This window comes from Vicugna pacos, chromosome 11 (genome assembly GCF_048564905.1).
Source record: "Vicugna pacos chromosome 11, VicPac4, whole genome shotgun sequence".
Taxonomy (NCBI): Eukaryota; Metazoa; Chordata; class Mammalia; order Artiodactyla; family Camelidae; genus Vicugna; species Vicugna pacos.
Window position 1 is genome coordinate 38,266,897 of NC_132997.1, and position 19,084 is coordinate 38,285,980.

General features: G+C 44.7%; 1 protein-coding gene across 1 annotated transcript in view; it reads right to left on the reverse strand.

Annotated features, from left to right (window-relative positions):
* WDFY4 (WDFY family member 4) overlaps positions 1-19,084 on the reverse strand; it is a 269,557-nt gene that overhangs the window by 239,547 nt on the left and 10,926 nt on the right. The window contains exon 2 of the mRNA XM_072971154.1: positions 8,095-8,345. Coding sequence (XP_072827255.1) covers positions 8,095-8,328 — 234 coding nt within the window. The 5' untranslated portion in view covers positions 8,329-8,345. The remainder of the gene's footprint in view (positions 1-8,094; positions 8,346-19,084) is intronic.

A 19,084-nucleotide genomic window follows, 5' to 3' on the forward strand; every position in this document is an offset into this window, starting at 1 on the left:
ATGAAATGCAACTCTGCTGGGCTGTTGTCCGCTGCTCCCACCCACCAGCCATATTAAATTATATTCCTTCCCAAAGGCCTGATGGAGTTTTTTTAAGCTGAGATTCGACTTCTAGAAAAAGTGACAAAGACAGAAAAATATCAAAAGGAAATTGTTTCCAATATCTCCTTGCTATAGATATTATATTTGTTCAAAAGAAAAATCTTCTGTATTGTAATGTATTGTAAATGACAGTAAGTACAAAATGAGGAGGCAAGCCACAGATTGGGAGAAAATACTTGCAGGGCATACACTGACAGGAAGGGCATCTAGACACCTTCAAATTCAAAAGAAAAAATATACGATTTTTGAACAACAGCAAACGAAGCAACAAGTAACTCATAAAAGATAATAAGCAAATTACAATAATCAGAAAAGTGCAAACTAAAATCGCAATGAGATGGTTTATATTTTGGGGGTTAGTAAAAATGAAAAGCCTGGCGATACCAAATGTGGGTGGAGGTGAGGGACCACGAGACCCCTACACTCTACTGATGGAGTGTCACTTTTGAAGAACCTCTTTGAAGAGAAGCATTTAACTCAATCTAATAAAATTAAAGGGGCGCACGTCCAACAACCCAGCAATTCCAAGCCTAGGTATTCCCTAGAGAAAATTCCAGTATTTCCTAGAGAAATACAGGCACACATGGACAAGGAATATTTATGAGGTGTTATTTATGATTGTAAAAAAACTGGGAAAGACTTAATGTTCATCAACAAGACAATGAATGAATAACCTGACATATTTATATAAGGATGTTATGTAGAACTGAAAAAGAAAAAGGAAAAAAGCTGTATCAGTATGAATACACCCCGGAAATAGAATCTTGAGTGGAAAAAAGCAAATTGCAGAAGTATATTACAGTATGATTCTACAAAAACCTTTGAGACCATACATAAATTACACAATCATCTTACTTATGGTTATAAAAATATACCCATATTATTACATAATTTATATATAGTCTCCAGATATTTTAGGATGATACTGGAATATACTTTTGCAACTTGCTCTGTGTGTGTGTGTGTGTGTGTGTGTGTGTGTGTGTGTGTGTGTATCTCATTCCCCATAGGGAATGATAATTCGGCAGGTTGGGAGTTACCATTGGAGGAGGACAGAAGGGGAATGAGTTCTAGAATTCATGCACAGGTGGCTTTAGTTTATCTGAAATTCTTTATTTCTTTTACACAAGTGGTGAGTCCTTGGGTATTTATTTTGATTGGAACAAAACTTTGTATCTGAAATACTTGAAAAGTTTTCTGCCCTATAAACAGAGTTGCATCTTTCCTTTGTAAATAAAAAAGCCATACATCAGAACTTTGCTAAAACTACAAAAATGCTAGGTGAACGTTAAACACTATTACACACGGTAGATCTTCAAACAAATATTTGATAAGTGAACACATGATTACAGGACTCACAATATGCAGAAAGACGGCCAAATGTATCACGTGCTGGTTTTATGCCAAACGTTGGGCCAAGCACTTACATGCATTGTTTCCACTAATTCTCGTCACAAACCTTTGAGATTGGTATTATTATTAGTCCCACTTGACAGAAACTGAGGCTGAGCCAGAGGGTAAGCCCAGAGAACCAGTTAAGCAGCAGAGTAAAGAGCTGAATTATCTCACATATACCCAAGTAGCATGTGCACATCCAAGAAACGTATGGCGACCACCTGGAAACCAGCTATCACCTGGAAACATTAATCTCTGGAGAAAAGTCAGCCCTCCTGGCTGGAAATTTCTGTGTTAAGATTATTTCCCTCCCCAGGACTGAGAATTCTGCTCTGATGTCTTCCTGACAAATTCCTGTGCCTCCTCCCTGCACTGGCAAATCCCTCAAAGACCAATTTGCAGGCAGTTGACTCAGAGGCATGGAGATGGTCTTCGAGCAGTGGGACTCCAGGAGGCACTCCACAATAAAGCAAATTGGGCCACTGTGAGTTGAACAGTAATTGTACGCTCAGCCAGATTCTCTCAAGGCTCACACTCCTTCCTGGGACCATGATGGGCACTTTTGGAGGCCAAATTAACTCCTTCAGGCCACTGGGGTGCCGTTTGATGCACAGAGGCAATCATTTACTGAATGGTACCGTGGAGACCCCAAAGAGTTAAGGCAGCTTCCAAAAGGACCTAATTTTTTCCCAAACTGGGATTTGCACGCTGGGAGAATATTGCTCAATATTTTTAAAATCTTTTATTTACTTGCATTATCTAAGCTGTACCATCGTGCCTTGTGGCTGTCCCCTCACATGGAAAAAAAGAGAAAGAAAATGATGCTCTGGTCTCTAAAGGGAAATAAGGAATAACAAAAGCTCTAGAGGAGATGAGAGAAAACCCCAGCTTTTGAATAACAGAGAACCGGGCTGATTTTCAAGAGTGATTGCAATATTCCTTCTGCTCCACTGTTGCAGAGTTTGGTGGTTTGGCTTTATTGGCTTTAAGTCAATTCAGAACAGTTCAGAGACTTCACATGAGTTTCCCTTGCTAGTGTGGCACAGTTGATTCTCTCCTTTGTAAATAGAAAAAAAAATGATGCATCAAAACTTTGCTAACGTAACAAAAATTTTGTCCCCTAGGGAAGGAAATAAACCATGCTGAAGGCCCCACTCTGTGGTGGACTAGAGTCAGGGGTAGACAAGAAGGAACATTTACTCTCCCATCGCCTCTGGATACCATGCTTGGAAATAACTGTTGGTCATCCTCGTTATTATATTTCATCTTACATCTCTCTCTGCCTTTGTCAGTTGGGTCCATGGGGTTTATATGAGAATAATTGATCACAGCCAATGGCATAAAATCTGTCCCACTGGCTGGGCAGTTAGCCTAAGAGTACCTGTACACACCTGTGCACATGTGCGCCCACACACACACAGAGAAACACACTCACCCCAAGAAGGACTGATTTAGTGTTCATTGCAATCCCTTTACACCACGAAATAAATGAATTCCTGCCCACGTTACCCACTATTCCAATTACCTATTGCTGTATAACAAAACACCCCAAAATTGAGTCGCTTAAACTAACAGTAATTATTTATTTTTCTCGTAGATCTGAAGTTTGGGCCGAGCTCAGCAGAAATAGCCTCTCTCTGCCTCCCTCAGCTGGAGCAGTGAACAAGGGCGAAGAGAGCCACTTGCAAGATGACGCAGACACGTGGCTGCTGAGTTGGTGCTGCCTGTCAGCAGGAGCAGCTGTAAGGTTGGGGCTTTGTTCTTCTCCACGTAAGCTTTTCTCAGGGCCGCTTGGGCTTCCTCACAACATGACAGCAGGATTCTGTGCTTGAGTATTCCAAGTGACAAGAAGAAGGTACGAGTCCCTTGAGGCCTGGTCCTGGAAAAGTCACTTCTGCCCTATTCCATTAGTCAAGCCATCACAAACCCATCCAGATTCAAGGGGAGGGGACATGGATGCCACCTCTTGAAGGGAGCCGTGTGAACCCATTCACATTATCTCTAATCTACCACGTCCACAGGTTCCCTTTTTTTCCCCATATTGTCCCACCTCCCAACCCCTACTGCAGTTTGTCTGTCCCAGACAGTGAGGAATTTTACACTAATTGCTATGGATTCCCTGTCTCATTGTCGGCTTTCTCTCAAAGTGCATATTCTAAGAACAATCTTCACATCTACACCTATGGCTCTAACTTTCTCCTGTTTATTATTTTTTAAATAGACTTTATTTTTTTAGAGCAGTTTCAGGCTCACAGCAGAATTGAGCAGAAAATACAGAGTTTGCACGTAGCCCTCCCTACCTACACATACATACTCCCCTCCCCTCAACATCCCCCATCAGTGTGGCATATTTGGCGCAATCAGTGAACCAACGTGGGCACATTATTATCAACCAAAGTCCATAGTTTACATTAGGGTTCACTCTTGATGTTGAACATCCTGTGGGTTTTGACAAATGCATGATGACAAGTAGCCACCACTATTGTCTGTTATCAAATACCTCTATTCAATGAGAGGGATCGAAGTGGTTCCCTTTCCTCCAAAATAAACTCAACCGAATGCCAACAGGACCCACCCATGCTTGCTAGAGGGATAGCCTTCTTCTCTTGGTGTGAGATCCTATATTGGAAGGGTTCTAGAAAGATCAGAGCCCAAGGCTCTTGTCAGGGAAAAAACAGTCAATTGAATTCTTCCTAAAAGCACTGCCCTGCACACTGGGAAGTCATTGGCTCTGTGCTGCTTCCTGTGTGATGCAATAAAACCTCCCCCTCGTCTGCAACATCCTGCAGTCAGCTATCCAAACAGTGCATGTGCAGGGGGTGGCGTTCTTTTCATACCCCAGGGGTCACAGGTACCAGCCAGGCAAAGCCATCGTCCAGTGAGGCATGAGGTAGGGAAAGAAACCAGATGTGCTGTGTTCTACGAACCTCAGCACTGTCCAAGGGAACACAGTGGTTAACAACAGGGGCTTGGGCAGACTTTGCAGGTTAAGTTCTGCTCCCCACTAACAACTGGGTGACCTTGGCCAAGTTATGCAACGTCTCCAGACTTCTCTTTCTTCATTTACAAAGCTGGGATAAAAATAGCACCTACTTCCCAGGGCTATTATGAGGGCTTGTAAACACTGAACAAAATGCCTGGTTTTAGTTGCTTAGAGCCTGGTTAACTATCACTACCCATCATCAAAGAAAGTAACCACTTGCCCTGGCTTTGACCAAAGAAGGGGAATGATGGAGGCTGGTGGAGGAGGACCTGAAGTTCTGGGTGAGAACTTCGTGTCTGACTCACTCCCCCAGGACAGCTCCCTGTTGGGATTCCAATGTCCTGAGACACCTTGGTCTCTTCCTGATTATCAAGACAGTAACCAAAACGTTGAGCGGGTTCACCCCCTAACCCCGCAGTTGTTTTTCAGCTCTGGAGGCAATGGGGCTAGAATTTGCTGTAGAACCAACCAAGCCCATTTTCCTTGCCTAAACAGTTAAGGCAGATTTATGTCTAAGCAATGACAGGGAAAAGCTCATTCCCTGCTGTGTGTTTGGAGGAATCAGATACAAGAGAAAGCCAAGGAGGCTGAAAGGAAGCTCTTTGGGAAGAGAGAGTTTGCCTCACAAGACAAGCCTATTGTCAAATCTCAAGACTCATTAGGTCAAGGCAGATGACATCCCTTGAGATGGGACATGTACTGTTGTCAACCTTCACCAGAGCTCTAGCTACACATGGACCACCCCTTTCATGCCTAACTGGCCCAGACCACACAGCCCAGAGACATAGCCTTTCCCAAGCAGGGGCAACAATTCACGGCCCTTTGTGTGCATTGTCTTGGAACAAAGGATATTCCAGATCATCTTAATTTTCCTCGGGCCCAAAGTGAAAAGATCTAGGTACAGAGAGTTGAGCTCTATGAAACAAAGTACATCTTTCAGATACACTCAGGATGCTCAGAGCCCAGTTAGGACATGGTTTCCATGACAACCAACACATGCATAAAGCTTTGATGCTAATGGCCACATCCCACGGGAGATGGCGTAACTTTTTAAGCCCTGAAATTTCTAGGGGGGGTTCTTTATAGACAACCTTGAAGAACTGTGCTTTATGGTTATAAAATTCAGAACAGAGTGACTATAAGCTTGACTATTTACACAAGGACCTGTATTACAGTGGCTTCCTCAGTCTTCCTCTACAGCTCAGATTTCATCTGCACTACACCTGAAAAAAGCCTCCCACCTTCTCCATGTTCCCTTCTACTTCCAGTTCTTAATTAAGAAGCCCAGAGGCTGTGGCTCTGGCTCTGGCAGGGTTTAATTTGTCAGAACTTAATAGGAACAACAGGCTTGTAAACACGCAGGACTTAATAAAAGAATATAGATTTTTTAAAGTGAGAAAGCCTGTACTGTTCTGCATCTGCAGAGTTCATCAGAGGTGGGCTACAGGGATCCAAAACATAAGTAGATTTTGTCAGGCAGTTTGGGGAATCGTAGCTCCAGGATCTCAGACTGCACGTGTGCGGTGAGTATCCTGGAGGCTAGTGGAAAGGCAGTGGGGACCATGTCTGCTTTCCATGTGTTGTGGACTCTACAGTCTTCACCTTATCTCACCTGCACAGTCTCCTGGCAAACTGTTACTGATCCCACTTTAAAGATGAGGAAACTGAGGCTTGCTCAAAGATGCACAGCTAATAAACAATGCAGCAGGAGCTCGCACCCCACTCTGTTTGACTTGAAAGCCCATGTGTTCAGCAATAGGGCCATCGTGCCTCCAGTTACCAGGCCGGGTTTTGGGAAATATTGACCAAGATCAAGGTTCAGTTATAATAGGAACAACTTACTATCCGTGAGGTCAATGCCTGTAGGGTCAGATAACATGTGAGTGATGTGGGTTGGGTGAAAGATATTAGGGAAGAGAGGACTAGGGTAAACTGGGAGACCAAGACCATCTTCTGTCTAAAAGGATGCCCTTGACCATCTCCATCCAATTGTCAGTATTACGGCTACAAATATTTTCAAGAAAAGTTTTTGTTTTTCAAGAGAAATCTGCAATCTGATCCTCATGTGAAAACTTTCCCTTCTGAAAAAAAAATGGCACTAATTCATTTTTTAACCCCCTACAAGCCAAACAAAACACATTCTGGGTACTAGTCAGTATTCTCTCCTCTGGACAGATGTGGGTAAAACCTCTCCCGGTCTTCCTTACTTTCATAGCCCCAGGCCCTAGAACAGTGCAAGGGAGCTCAATAAATAATTGTACAACAAATGAGTGAATTCTCAAATCAACGATCTGGGGAGGAGCGAAGAAGTATCAAGTCCTGGCTGTCAGATGCAGAGTCCTTCCATCAGATCCATGGCTGCCCAGATGGCTGGGAAGGACACAATGCGATGGGAAAACCCACAAGCAATCCCAGAGAATTTTGATTGGGGCAGGGCATTGCTCACAGGTTTTCTTCCATAAGGCAAAGTTGGTCTGAGAACTGGGTGAGACTAAGTTACCTCCCAAAGGTGGGGTCATCAGAGCAAAGAGGGTTGGGAATGAGAAACCTGAGCTGTCTCAACTAACCTAGTTCCTCTTTCCCAGTATGTTCCCTCTGCCCCAGGTATCCAATCTGTGAAATGGGATGGCTGGGATATACAAGTCCACAACATCGAAGGCGTTAATGAATTCATGGATAGTAAGTTACCTGGAAATTGTTTACAGAAAGGCATCCCTAAGTATTCGATGTAGCCTATAAATATGCCAAGAAAATTCTGAGTCCTCTTTGGAAATTCTTCAATATTTCTGGTTAAAAAGTTAGATGAAACATTAACAAAGGCGTTTCCCAATAAAAACCTGCCAAAGCCTCCATCTGCCCTAGTTTACTTTCAAATGTGAAGAGGATCTCATATTCTCTGTGCTTTGAATGTAGGTATCTTTTTTTTGTAATAAACCCAAAATCAATAGTTAAACAAAAACTAAGTCTTCATAAAAAGATGCATTTCCAACTCTACAATTAGACTTCAGTATATTCAACGGTAAGGCAGACCTCACTGGCGGGAACTTAATCCCAGGACAACAGAGGAAGCCCCGTGTACCCAGACTGTCACCAGCTGCCACTAGCTGGGGTGCTGGCCCAGTGGACAGGCTGGGCTTCTCTCCTGTGTCTACGACCAGTGGAGGGACACGGCTTTGCTGATCCCCACTGATTACGCCTCGGTTTGCATTGTTGGCACAACCGAGGTTCTGGTTCTCCAGGCCCTGGTGCTGGCATGGCTGGTGTCTGAGCTTACAAGCCGTCCCAGCTGCTAATGGCTCAGGACACACGCCCCTTTTCTAGCTCCCAAAGGAGCACGTTTGTCCTCTGGCTCCCAAGCGGCGATTGTGACTGAACCATATTATCTTTTTAAACTAAAGGGAAAATATTACTCACGAGCCAGCTGTCCATCCTTTCCAAGCCCATCCTCACTTGTTCACCATCTTCATTCAACAGCACAACGCGCTTCTCTAAGCCACCAATCAGAGACCGCTTATGATGGCATTAAAACTACCAGCGCTGGTTTCCCATCCTCCCAGACATGTCCCCAGAGCCCTGTGTCATCTTTATACAATTTCAAAAATGAGTTTACTGACCTTTAGGAAGAGCGGGAGAAGATTCAACAGGCCCTTCTGACGTTCAGCAGGGCTCCTATACGCCTGCTGCTGGTACTCCAGAAACTTCTTTTCTAGCATCTCCCAGAGGGTGGTGGGGCCAGGGGTCTGCCCTCCTCGTGGGAAGTCAGGCTGAGCAACATCGGGCTGGCCTTTATTTTTGGAACCTGGATCCCCAGCTCTGTCTTCAGCCTTCGGAACGTCTTTCGCCTCCATGCCTCAGCAAAGCAGCTCTGAGATCGGAACGAAAAAGAAAGATGAACTGTCCTGTCACAGCACTTCCTGACGAGGCTGATTTGTGGGACAAGGTACCACACTCATTCAGTCCAGTTCCTGTTGAAGATGGTTCCTCTAAGAATCTGAAACTGACTGAAATAAGGAACACTTCTTAAAAAAGAGATCCCAATTTAGATATGACTCATACTGACAGTCTAACGTGTGCCAGGCACACTCATGAGAGATGGGTATTCTTATTTTTTCTATATGAGTAGGGAAACTGGCCAAAGGCACCTGGGCAGTAAGCCATCCAGTTGAGATGCAAACCTTTAACACCAAAGCCTGTTTTCTTATCACCTGATGTTCCTCCTCCTTAAAACGCTGAGTAAATAGAAGAGACACATGTAAATGTCTTACCAATATATACAGGCATGTAATTCTCTATCTTCCATTGTAAATTCCTTCCACCACACGAGTCTAAAAGGATGTAAGTTCTTCATTCTCAGCATTATTTGCTTCTCACTCAGTAATTTTAGAGGACTTTGCCCTCATAATGACTCTGTAAACCTCCAAGTTAACTTACAGAAACTCCTCTGACACAAATGAACTTATTTACAAAACAGAAACAGACTCACAGACACAGAAAACAAACTTATGATTACCAGGGGAGGAGGAGGGGGGAGGGATAAATTGGGAGTTTGAGATTTGCAGATACTAACTGCTAAATAGATAAAATAGATAAATAACAAGGCCCTACTGTATAGCACAGGGCACTATATTCAGTATCTTGTAATAGCCTATAATGAAAAAGAATATGGAAACATATATAAATAATATGTATAACTGGGTCACTATGCTGTACACCAGAAACTAACGCAACATTGGAAATTGACTATACTTCAATTTAAAAAAACAAAGAGCTGATAATGCACACAAAAGGGGATCTGGGGTTAGCAGACCCGAGGATAGGAATGTATGAAATGAGACCAGCCAAAGGCTGATATGCCCAATAGGCAGCCTCTAGAAGTTACCTTTATTTGTGTTCTGACTTTTCAATGGTCATCCTCTGTAGCTGAGCCATGACTGATTCACAGCACAACAAAAGTTTGTTGTTTGTTTGTCAGGAGTGCAGGAAGCATCAAGCAGGGACCAGAGTGTCCAGCTGCCCTGCAAGAAGCCTTGCCCAGTCACAGTGTCACCACATAGGAGTCCATCCTGGAATCTGGCCAGCGACCAACAGCCACCAATCGAGAGAGAGCAACCAGACAGATGGACACAGAGGTGGACCCCCTGGTGTTTTGCCACAGCAGCTGAGGGGGCACGTCATGGTTCATTTTTAACCCAAACACCCACCCCTTGTGGCTAGAGTGGGAGTTAACTCAGGGTCATGTGGCCAGACGAGCCCTCCCTCTTTGGAACTTTGTCACCCTGGAGGTACAAGACTCCCTGAGTCCCTGGCCCTTTTTCTGTCACACATGCTTATTAAGCTCAGCCTTGATTTGTAGAAATCATTTCCTTACAAGAAAGTCACGGACATTCAGTGTCAAAAACGAGGAAGGGAAAAAAAAAAAAAGGAAGAAAATCAGGCTGGCCCATATCCAGAAAAATGACCGCTGACACTCAGGTTTTCATCTGCATTGTTTACTAAAAACACCCTCATGATATTGTGGAAGCACACTTTTTATTTGTACTCTTGCTTTTGTTGGTGGCTTGGCTGGGACTTGGTGGGGGCTTGTTTGTTTCCATTTGCGGCTTGACCCTCAGGGGCAGGTGGTGGGAAGGGGCTTGCATTCCTGAAGTCCCAGCATCCTCTCTTTCCTGGACCAGCCTCCTCTCTGGCGTGGATGGTTTATCCACTTTCTCCCTTGGCTCTTCACCCCCCATGCCCGTCTTCCGCACCCCACCCAGCCCACCTGCTTGATAGCAGGGGTCCTTACAAAACTCGCCACAAGTGCGTGATTTCCCAGTGCACGCACTTTAAGTTCTCCCGATGACCTTCCGCCTCTTTTCTCTGTTGATTGTCTCGCTCAGCATTACGACTTCCGACCTAAGCACATGGCTCTGTTTGTCAACCTCATTTCCTCTGACTGCTGCTCCATGTTCCAAAGTGGGCATCACGTGCCTATTTGATTTGTTCCGTCCACACTGGAGGGTTCGATTGCTGCTGACTTCCCGCACTGCCCTCCCTCCAGCCCTGGACCGTCCCACACGCCTCCCCACGTGGAGCTGCACGTGACTGGCTCTGGGTGTGAACCCGGGAGCCAGAGGGCTGTGCCAGGAGTAAATGCCTCTCAGTTCAGCTACGTACCACCAACCAAGATGCCTCCAGGGAGCTGGCCTGGCGCCACATCCCTCCCACAGGCTCCTTTGCCATCTCCTTGACACCCCTGTTTGGCATCACTCAGCTTTCTAATGTTTGTCAATCTGAGTGAAGTAAAGCAATCCCTCACTGTCATTTTGATTTGCGTCTCTCTAACTTACTAATGAGTCTGAGCATCTCTTCATGTGCCTCTTAGCCTTTTGGATTTCCTTTTCTGAAAAGTGACTCTTCATAACCTTTGCTTATTTGTCCTTGCTTATCCTTTTCTTGTTGCTCTGAGAGAGTGTATTCTAGAACCCGGTCCCTTGTTGCCTTTAAAAATCGCTCCTATCTTCTCGCAATCCATTTTTTTCTCAAAAATTAGTTCACGACTTTCTTTTAGGTCGCAAAATAGTAATGTGACTATTTTCCACAGCGTTAAAGACCCCCTACAGCTTCATTTTTAATGGTGGGTTGTGGCTGTGGAGCCATGTGGATCCTTTATTTAGCTAATCCCCTGCATTTAGGCATGTAAGTCATTTCCAGTTACTCACTATTATAAACAACTGCGTCATAACAGGCCTCGGGTCTAAGGCTTTTCATCTATTCATGATGAAATAATGGATTGTAATACGTTCCTAAAAGGAAAGAGCTGGACCAAAAGGTAGGGGAAAATTTTAGGTTCTTGATGCATATTTCCAAATAGCTTCTTCCAAAACAATGTGCAGCCTTCCTACCAAGGGTGTACCAGATTTCGCACTTTCTTAGTTCCCAGTTTTTAACTCTTGCTGATTTGCTGGATAAAAAGCAACGGCATCTTTGTTGTATCTCCCTACGTATTCTGTTGGATGTGTTTCCATCCGTCTGCTGTTCAGTGTTCTCCCAGGCTCCCAGCAGTGGTTTTCTGGCATCAGATGCCAAGTGTTCTCAATTCCCAAGTGCCCTGTAGAAGATCTCAGCTACTCCCCCAGCTTTAATTACTCCTGAAAGCCACACATCCACTAAATGTTAACTCTGAAGGAAAACCATTGTGTCTTCACCAGAGGTTAGCACAAATTAGATGCTCAGTAAAATGTTACTATATACCCGAATAAATGAATGAACCTATACGCCGATGGCACCCAAATCTCTTCTCTATAGCCCAGACCCCTCTTCTAAACAAGTTCTTTTTCTACTTGGATTTCCCCCAAACAGAAAGTCGCTGTGTCCCAATCCAGCCGCCATCTCTGTCACCAACAAAGTCAGCCCAAGTCCAGCATGGACATCCCAACCCACAGGGTGGCTGCCGGAGCCAAGCTCCGTTTGTCTCTATCCCATAAAAATTATTGTGTGGCCACACCTGTAGGTGCTACTAACCGATTCATTCAATAAAACGTATCAGAGGGCCTGCTAACACGCACCGTCTCCAGGATCAGCAGGTGAGAAGACAAAGCGAGTATTGGGTCAGGATGTGAAATGTGGTTCTGGGGATCACAGCTAGACATCCAGGAGAAATATCAGAGCCCCTCAGGTCACTCTGAGGTTAAGAAAGCATGCTTACTGAAGGGAAACGCTTGAGTCACGTTCCCTTCAACAGACAGAGATTTTTGAAAAACAAAAATTTCTAACGAGTGGGGATCCGTGAAGCCCATGGAGAAGACATCTGACTCAATGTCAAGCTATGGCTGTGCCCCCTCCTGTCCTTCTGCCCATCACTGGCAGCCTGATTCAGTTTCATTTGTAAAAGAAAGGAAATGGGGAGTAGCCTATCGGGGCTGCATGAAGAACAGCAAAGAGGAACCATTTTAATCCATTTTGGTATCAGAAATGTCTCCTTACTTCTGTAAAAAGATGCCAGCACCTCCTTCTTATCCAGAGGGAAAAAGGACAATTTGGGGGCAGGGTCCCCAGGGGCCAGGGCAGGACTGGGGTTAGGTTGAGGTGAGTGAGGGACTCACTTCAGACACAAGATTTAAGGGGGCGCCAAAACCTCAGCAGCCAAGATAAAGAACATTTCAATGCAAAATTTTTAAAATCGAAATTAATGGGGAAAAAAAATCCCATGGTGAGAAAAACAGGAAAATTTTAAGTAAAGACAGGATCCAATCCTGCAGGTGCCCAACCCCATCCCACTGGCCTCCCCCTAAGAGAATTGAAGCTGAGGGTATTTTTCACAAAAATCAACAAGTTTAAACATATATCCAGACTTCCTTGGAGTCTATTCTAATAAGCGCAGAGCAGTGGCCATAAGCACAGGCTGGAGCCAGGCTGCTCCGGTTTGAATCCAATGGGCTTAGACCAAGGATGAAACCCAACCCTGCCTCAGTGTCCTCATCTGTGAAATGGGATAATAATAGGATCCCTCAAAGGGAATTAAGTCAGTGCTCTGCATATGTCATCATTAGGGTTGGGGGACAGCATTTATTGGTACCTCCTTTTATTTTTTCTTAATGAAGTATAGTCAGTTTACAATGTTGTGTCAATTTCTGGTGCACAGCATAGTAATTCAGTTGTACATATATAAATATATATTCCTTTTCATATTCTTTTTCATTATAGTCTATTACAAGGTATTGAATATAGTGCCATGTGCTATACAGTAGGACCTTTTGGTTTATTTTACTTATAGTAGTTAGAATCTGCAAATCCCAAAGTCCCAATTTATCCCTCCACCTCTGTTTTCCCCCATGGTAACCACAATTATTTTTCTATGTCTGTGAATCTGTTTCTGTTTTGTAAATAAGTTTATTTGTATCATTTTATTAGATTCTACATATAAGTGATATCACACGGTATTTTTTTTCTCTTTCTGGCTTACTTCACTTAGTATGATAATCACTAGGTCCATCCATGTTGCTGTAAATGGCATTATTTCATTCATTTTTATGGCTGAGCAATAATCCATTGTATAAATATACCACAGCTTCTTTATCCAGTCATCTGTCAATGGACATTTATGTTGTTTCCATGTCTTGGCTGTTGTATACAGTGCTCCATGAACATTGGGGTGCAGGTGTCTCTTCGAATTAGGGTTCCCTTCAGATACATGCCCAGGAGCGGGATTCCTGGGTCATACAGTAAGTCTATTCCTAGTCTTTTGAGGAATCTCCATACTGTGTTCCACAGTGGCTGCACCAAACTACATTCTCACCAGCAGTGTAGGAGGGTTCCCTTTTCTCCACAGCCTCTCCAGCATTTGTCATTTGTGGATTTTTGAATGATGGCCATTCTGACTGGTGTGACATGATACCTCACTGTAGTTTTGATTTGCATTTCTCTGATAATTAGTGATATTGAGCATCTTTTCATGTGCCTGTTGGCCATTTGTATGTCTTCGTTGGAGAAATGTCTATTTAGGTTATAGATGCCTGCTTGATACAGCATTTACCTGCATCCCTTCACTTAATCTTCCCTCCATCCAGTGATGCCAAAGCCTCTGTCTGCAGATGGTACTGAGACTCACAGCAGAGAAGTGACCTGCCCAGGGTCCCACTGTCAGTCGGTGGTCAGAGCAGAGTCCACCCCAGGTCTGGAGACCGCACTGTACACCAGAAACTGAGTTCATAAAAGGGCTCACTTGGGACCCTGGGTGGAGAGAGGGGCTTAGCCAGGTACCACAGGCTGAAGGGTGGCTTCCCACCCTAGAAAGTGTTCTTAGAGAGAGGCAAGTTTGGGGAAGGGTAAAGGCCTTGGCAGGACCACAGGACTGGGGGCTGCAGGGGGCCCCAGGAATCCCCAGGGCAAGACGAGGCCCCGCTTGGTGCTGGCGAGCTGTCTCCCAGTTTGGATCAGGCTCAGGGCATGTGACACGCAGCCCAGTTCAATCATGTCTCGTCCACGTGCCCAACCAGGCAGACCAGAGGCCCTGCTTTTCTGCAGCCTGTGTGAGGTAGTGAGAGAGAGAGGCAGCCTTGCAGGCACCTGCCCGTTCATGCAGCCCCAGGCGGAGAGGAGCCGCGGGGCCGGGGTAGGAGCTAGAAGGCTGGAGTCCAGTCTCAGCTTGGCTACTGTGCCGCCTGAACCAAGTTACTTCCCCTCTCTGAGTCTCGGTTTCTCCTCACTGAAACGGCCCTGTTGATCTCAGTTCCACCCTCTGGCCTTTATACGCCGACTAGAGAAGGGACTCAGGACAGTGAGTCAGGGCAGGATGGCTGGAGAGGCACCTGAGTGGGCTGAGCCTGTGGGCTGTGTGTGGTGAGGGGCGTGGGTGCAGTGCTCCCTGTCTGCGCACCGTGTGCAGGGAGCCAGATGACAAGTCTGCAAGGACCCGAGGCTGATTGACTACTTCATCCCTGACTTTCTGAGGGGTGATTTTTCCAGCGGGTGAGAGTCTCAGGTTGTGAGATGTGATTTAGCAGCCCTTGGAGCTAAGATGCCAGGAAGCTATTCTGGAGGAAATGAGCAAGAAAGTGTATGAAGCCTCCCTGCAATGGGGCAGGTCAGAGGAAATCTGGGACTCAGTGCATTCTTTGGGGACACTCAGACCTGATGACAAAGAGTTGCAATGATAAAATCCAAGATTAAATTCCTCTCCCCCTTTCTTGTCAGCATATGTGACTCTTACACTTTCTGGATTGTACGTCCCAGGTGCAGAGGCCCCCAGGCCCTGGAGCTGGGGAGCTTGTAAACCAGATGATGCAGAACAGAACAGCAACTTCTCATGTGTGGCTGTAAAGGACCTGTTTTCCTTTCCACTCAAAAGTCAGTTCCTCGTTGTAGGTCAGCAGATCCAAACGCTCTTGCTCCTTGTTCAGCAAGAGCCTGGCCTCAACCTGGAGCTCTCAGAAAAACATAACAAAGCCCTTCTTGTTCCAAAAACATGTGACTGGCGGGGCTCGGCCTTGCTTCCTTCTTCCTCACCATTTCACAGTAACAAGAGAGCTTACAAGTTCAAAGCAAATTGAAAGCTACCTGTACACCAATGTTCATGGCAGCCCTATTTACAATAGACAAGACATGGAAACAACCTAAATGTCCATTGACAGAGGACTGGATAATGAAGTTGTGGTCTATATATACAATGGAATACTACTCAGCCATAAAAAAGGATGAAATAATGTCATTTGCAGCAACATGGATTGACCTGGAGATAATCATTCTAAGTGAAGTAAAACAGAAAGAGAAAGAAAAATATCATATTAAATCATTTATATGTGGAATCTAAAAAAAAAAAAGGACACAAATGAACTTATTCACAAAACAGAGCCAGACTCACAGACATAGAAAACAAACTTATGGTTACCAGGGGGGATGCAGGTGGGGAGGAATAAATTGGGAGTTTGGGATTTGCAGATACTAACTACTATGTTATAAACTAGATAAACAACAAGGTCCTACTGTATAGCATAGGGAACTATATTTAATACATTGTAATGGCTTATAATGAAAAAGAATATTAGAGGGAATGTGTATACACACACACACACACACACATATATGAATGAATCAATATACTGAACACCAGAAATTAACACGACATTGTAAATCGATTATACTTCAATAAAAAAATTGTTTAAAAAAGGCAAATTGAAAAGAGGCAGAGAGGGTGGGCAGTGGACAAAAGTCATAATAACAGGGACTCTCTGTTCACTCCACAGCCTACTTCAGTTAATCAGAAGCACTGGGGCGGATAAAGACATTATCATCAAAGAAATGTAGATTAAAACTATGGTGAGGAAAAAAAACCAGAGTGAGATACTAGGACACACCTATTAAAACATCTTTAAAAAATAAATAAAAACCAATCAGTGCTGGCAAGGGTGTTTAGCAACCACAACTGTTCCTCCGGCTGGTGTGAGTGCAAATGGTACGGCCAGTCTGGAAGACAGTCTGGCAACTTCGGAGGAAGTTAAACATATACCCAACCATTACTCTTCTGAGTATTTACCCTGGGGAAATGAAAACTTACGTTCCTATCAAAGCCTACACATGAATGCTTAGAGTAGGTCTATTCGCAGCTGCCCAAACCTGGAAACAACCCAAATTTCCACCAAGGGGTGAATGAATAAACAAACAGGCATCTCTGTGCACTGGGACGCTTCTCTGCAGTAAAAGGGGACACGCTATTGATCCACAGCAACCTGGAAGGATCTCGAAGGGCTTGTGCTGAGTGACAGGAGCCAGCCTCAAAAGGCTGCATACCGCTTTTTAACCCATTTACATGACATTCAGGAAAAGGCAAAATAAAAGGGACAGAAAATAGATCACGGGGTGCCAGGGGTTTGAGATAGGAGGGCAGCTCCAGAGGGGAGAAGGGAACATTGAGGGTGATAGAAATGTTCTATGCCTTGACCGTGGTGGTGGCCACATAGCTCTGTATGTTTGTCCAGAGGGCACATTACAAGGGGAAAAAATATTTTGTTTGTAAATCACACATCAATCAATCTGACATTAACAAAGCAAACATTCCACGATGGAAAGAGCACTAACAGAGAAGCTAGGAACTAAGGTTTGGTCCCTCCCCTGCTCTATCCAGTACAACAAGGATGCACCGACATGTTTAATGGTAGTAAGAACTCCACTGCGCTGAATGCTTACTGCATCCCGGCTCTGCACCTTTCTCTCCGTATTATCTCACGTTACCTTCACACAACACCCCATGAGGGAGCACACAAACAGGGGCAGTATTTTACAGGTGCTGAAAGCAAGGCTCAGAGAAGGTCAATCGCTTCCCCAGGTGACCACGAAGAAAGTTCTGTGTGTCTGAGTCCAAAGCCAACACACTTTTCCTTAACCTCCAACGCCCCCTTTCTCGGAATGTTTCCAGCTGGGGACAGGATCAAATCTCCTGTGAACATAAGCCACACTAAGGTAGAGGGCTCGTTCAGGGTCCCTCCCAGGCCTCAGTCTCTTTGTTGGGGCTGCACCCCAAGTTCCCATCCACTATTCCATCCAATTAAAAAAAAACTGTAGAGTTGACCCTTGAATAAATACAGGGATTGGGGCGCCAACTCTCCACGCAGTCAAAAATCCCCATGTAACTCAGTCGGCCCTCCACATCTGTGCTTCAGCATCCATGAATTCAACCAACCACGGGTGGTTTAGTACTACTGTATTTACTATTGAAAAAAACCCACATATAAGCAGACCAGCACAGTTCAAACTCATGTTGTTCAAAGGTCACTTGTATTTTTATAAGTGGTCATTTTGTCAAATTAGACAAGACAGGTCAATTATGAAAAGTGAAAGGATTCCCCCCACACACACACAAATCAACAGATATTTGTACACCCATGTTTACAGCATGATGATTTACAACAGCAAAAAGGTGGAAATGACCCAAACGTCCATCTGTGGATGAATGGATAAACAAAATGTAGTCTATCCATACAATGGGACACTATTCAGCCTTAAAGAGAAAGGGAATTCTGACACATTCTACAACATGGATAAACCTCGAGGGCACTATGTTAGGTGAAATCAGTGAGTCACAAAAAGACATATACTGAGTGATTCCGTGTATGACGATCTCGAGTCATCAAATTCATCCAGACAGAAAGTAGAATGGTGGTTCCCAGGGGCTGCAGGGAGGGGAGACTGGGACTTGATATTTAGTGGGGACAGAGTTTCAGTTTTGCAAGATGGAAGAGTTCTGGAGATGGATGGTGGTGGTGGTTGCACAACAGTGTGAGTGGACTTAATGCCGCTGAACAGTGCTCTTAAAAATGGTTAAAATGGTAAATTTTATGTTATATGTATTTGATCACAATCAATCAATTGATCGATATTAAAGGAAGAAGGTACAATTCTTCCAGTTTCATGACTCTAATAAAATAATAATGACAGTAAGAGCACCTATTGAATGGTGACTCCACTCTGGGCTCTGCGCTGAGTGCTTTGCATGCGTAAGCTGACTTAATTCTGCCCCCAGCCCCATGGCATGGGGACTCTCCTGACCCTCCCTTAGAGATGAGGAAACAGAGTCACTGTGAGTTCCAGTGGCATTTTTCACAGCGAGTACACAGCTGTGTACTAGCATTAGTACCACTTCTAGTGCCAAGGTACACAGCTAATATTTTCAAGGGAGGGGACGTGAATTCCCCTCTGGCCCAAGACCTCAGTACACGTTTGCTATTGGAAGGACCATGGGGAAATCAATTATGGAGGCTCTGTGTTGCACCCCTGGGTTAGCCCTGGATGGAAAGGACAGACATAGTATGGAAGGGGAGATACAGTGAGGCTCAGCGACAAGATCAGAGAAATCAGAGTTAGAAGTGGCTTGGACAACATAAGGCCCCCAAAACTTGCAGAAAGTGGGCTGGACCATTGACGTTTCTATAGGAGGCGGTGCATGGCCCGAGAGCACAGCTTCCATGATGCACAAAGGAAAGGAGTAAAGGGTAGACATGGAGACTAACATCAAGGGAATGACCGTCTTGATGTTTCCATGTGGGTCCGTGAGGAAAGAGGTGACAGGAATTCAGCATACCCTGAGGCTTCACTTCCCCTTGAAGTGCCCTGCCTGGCTCGGCAGCCAGC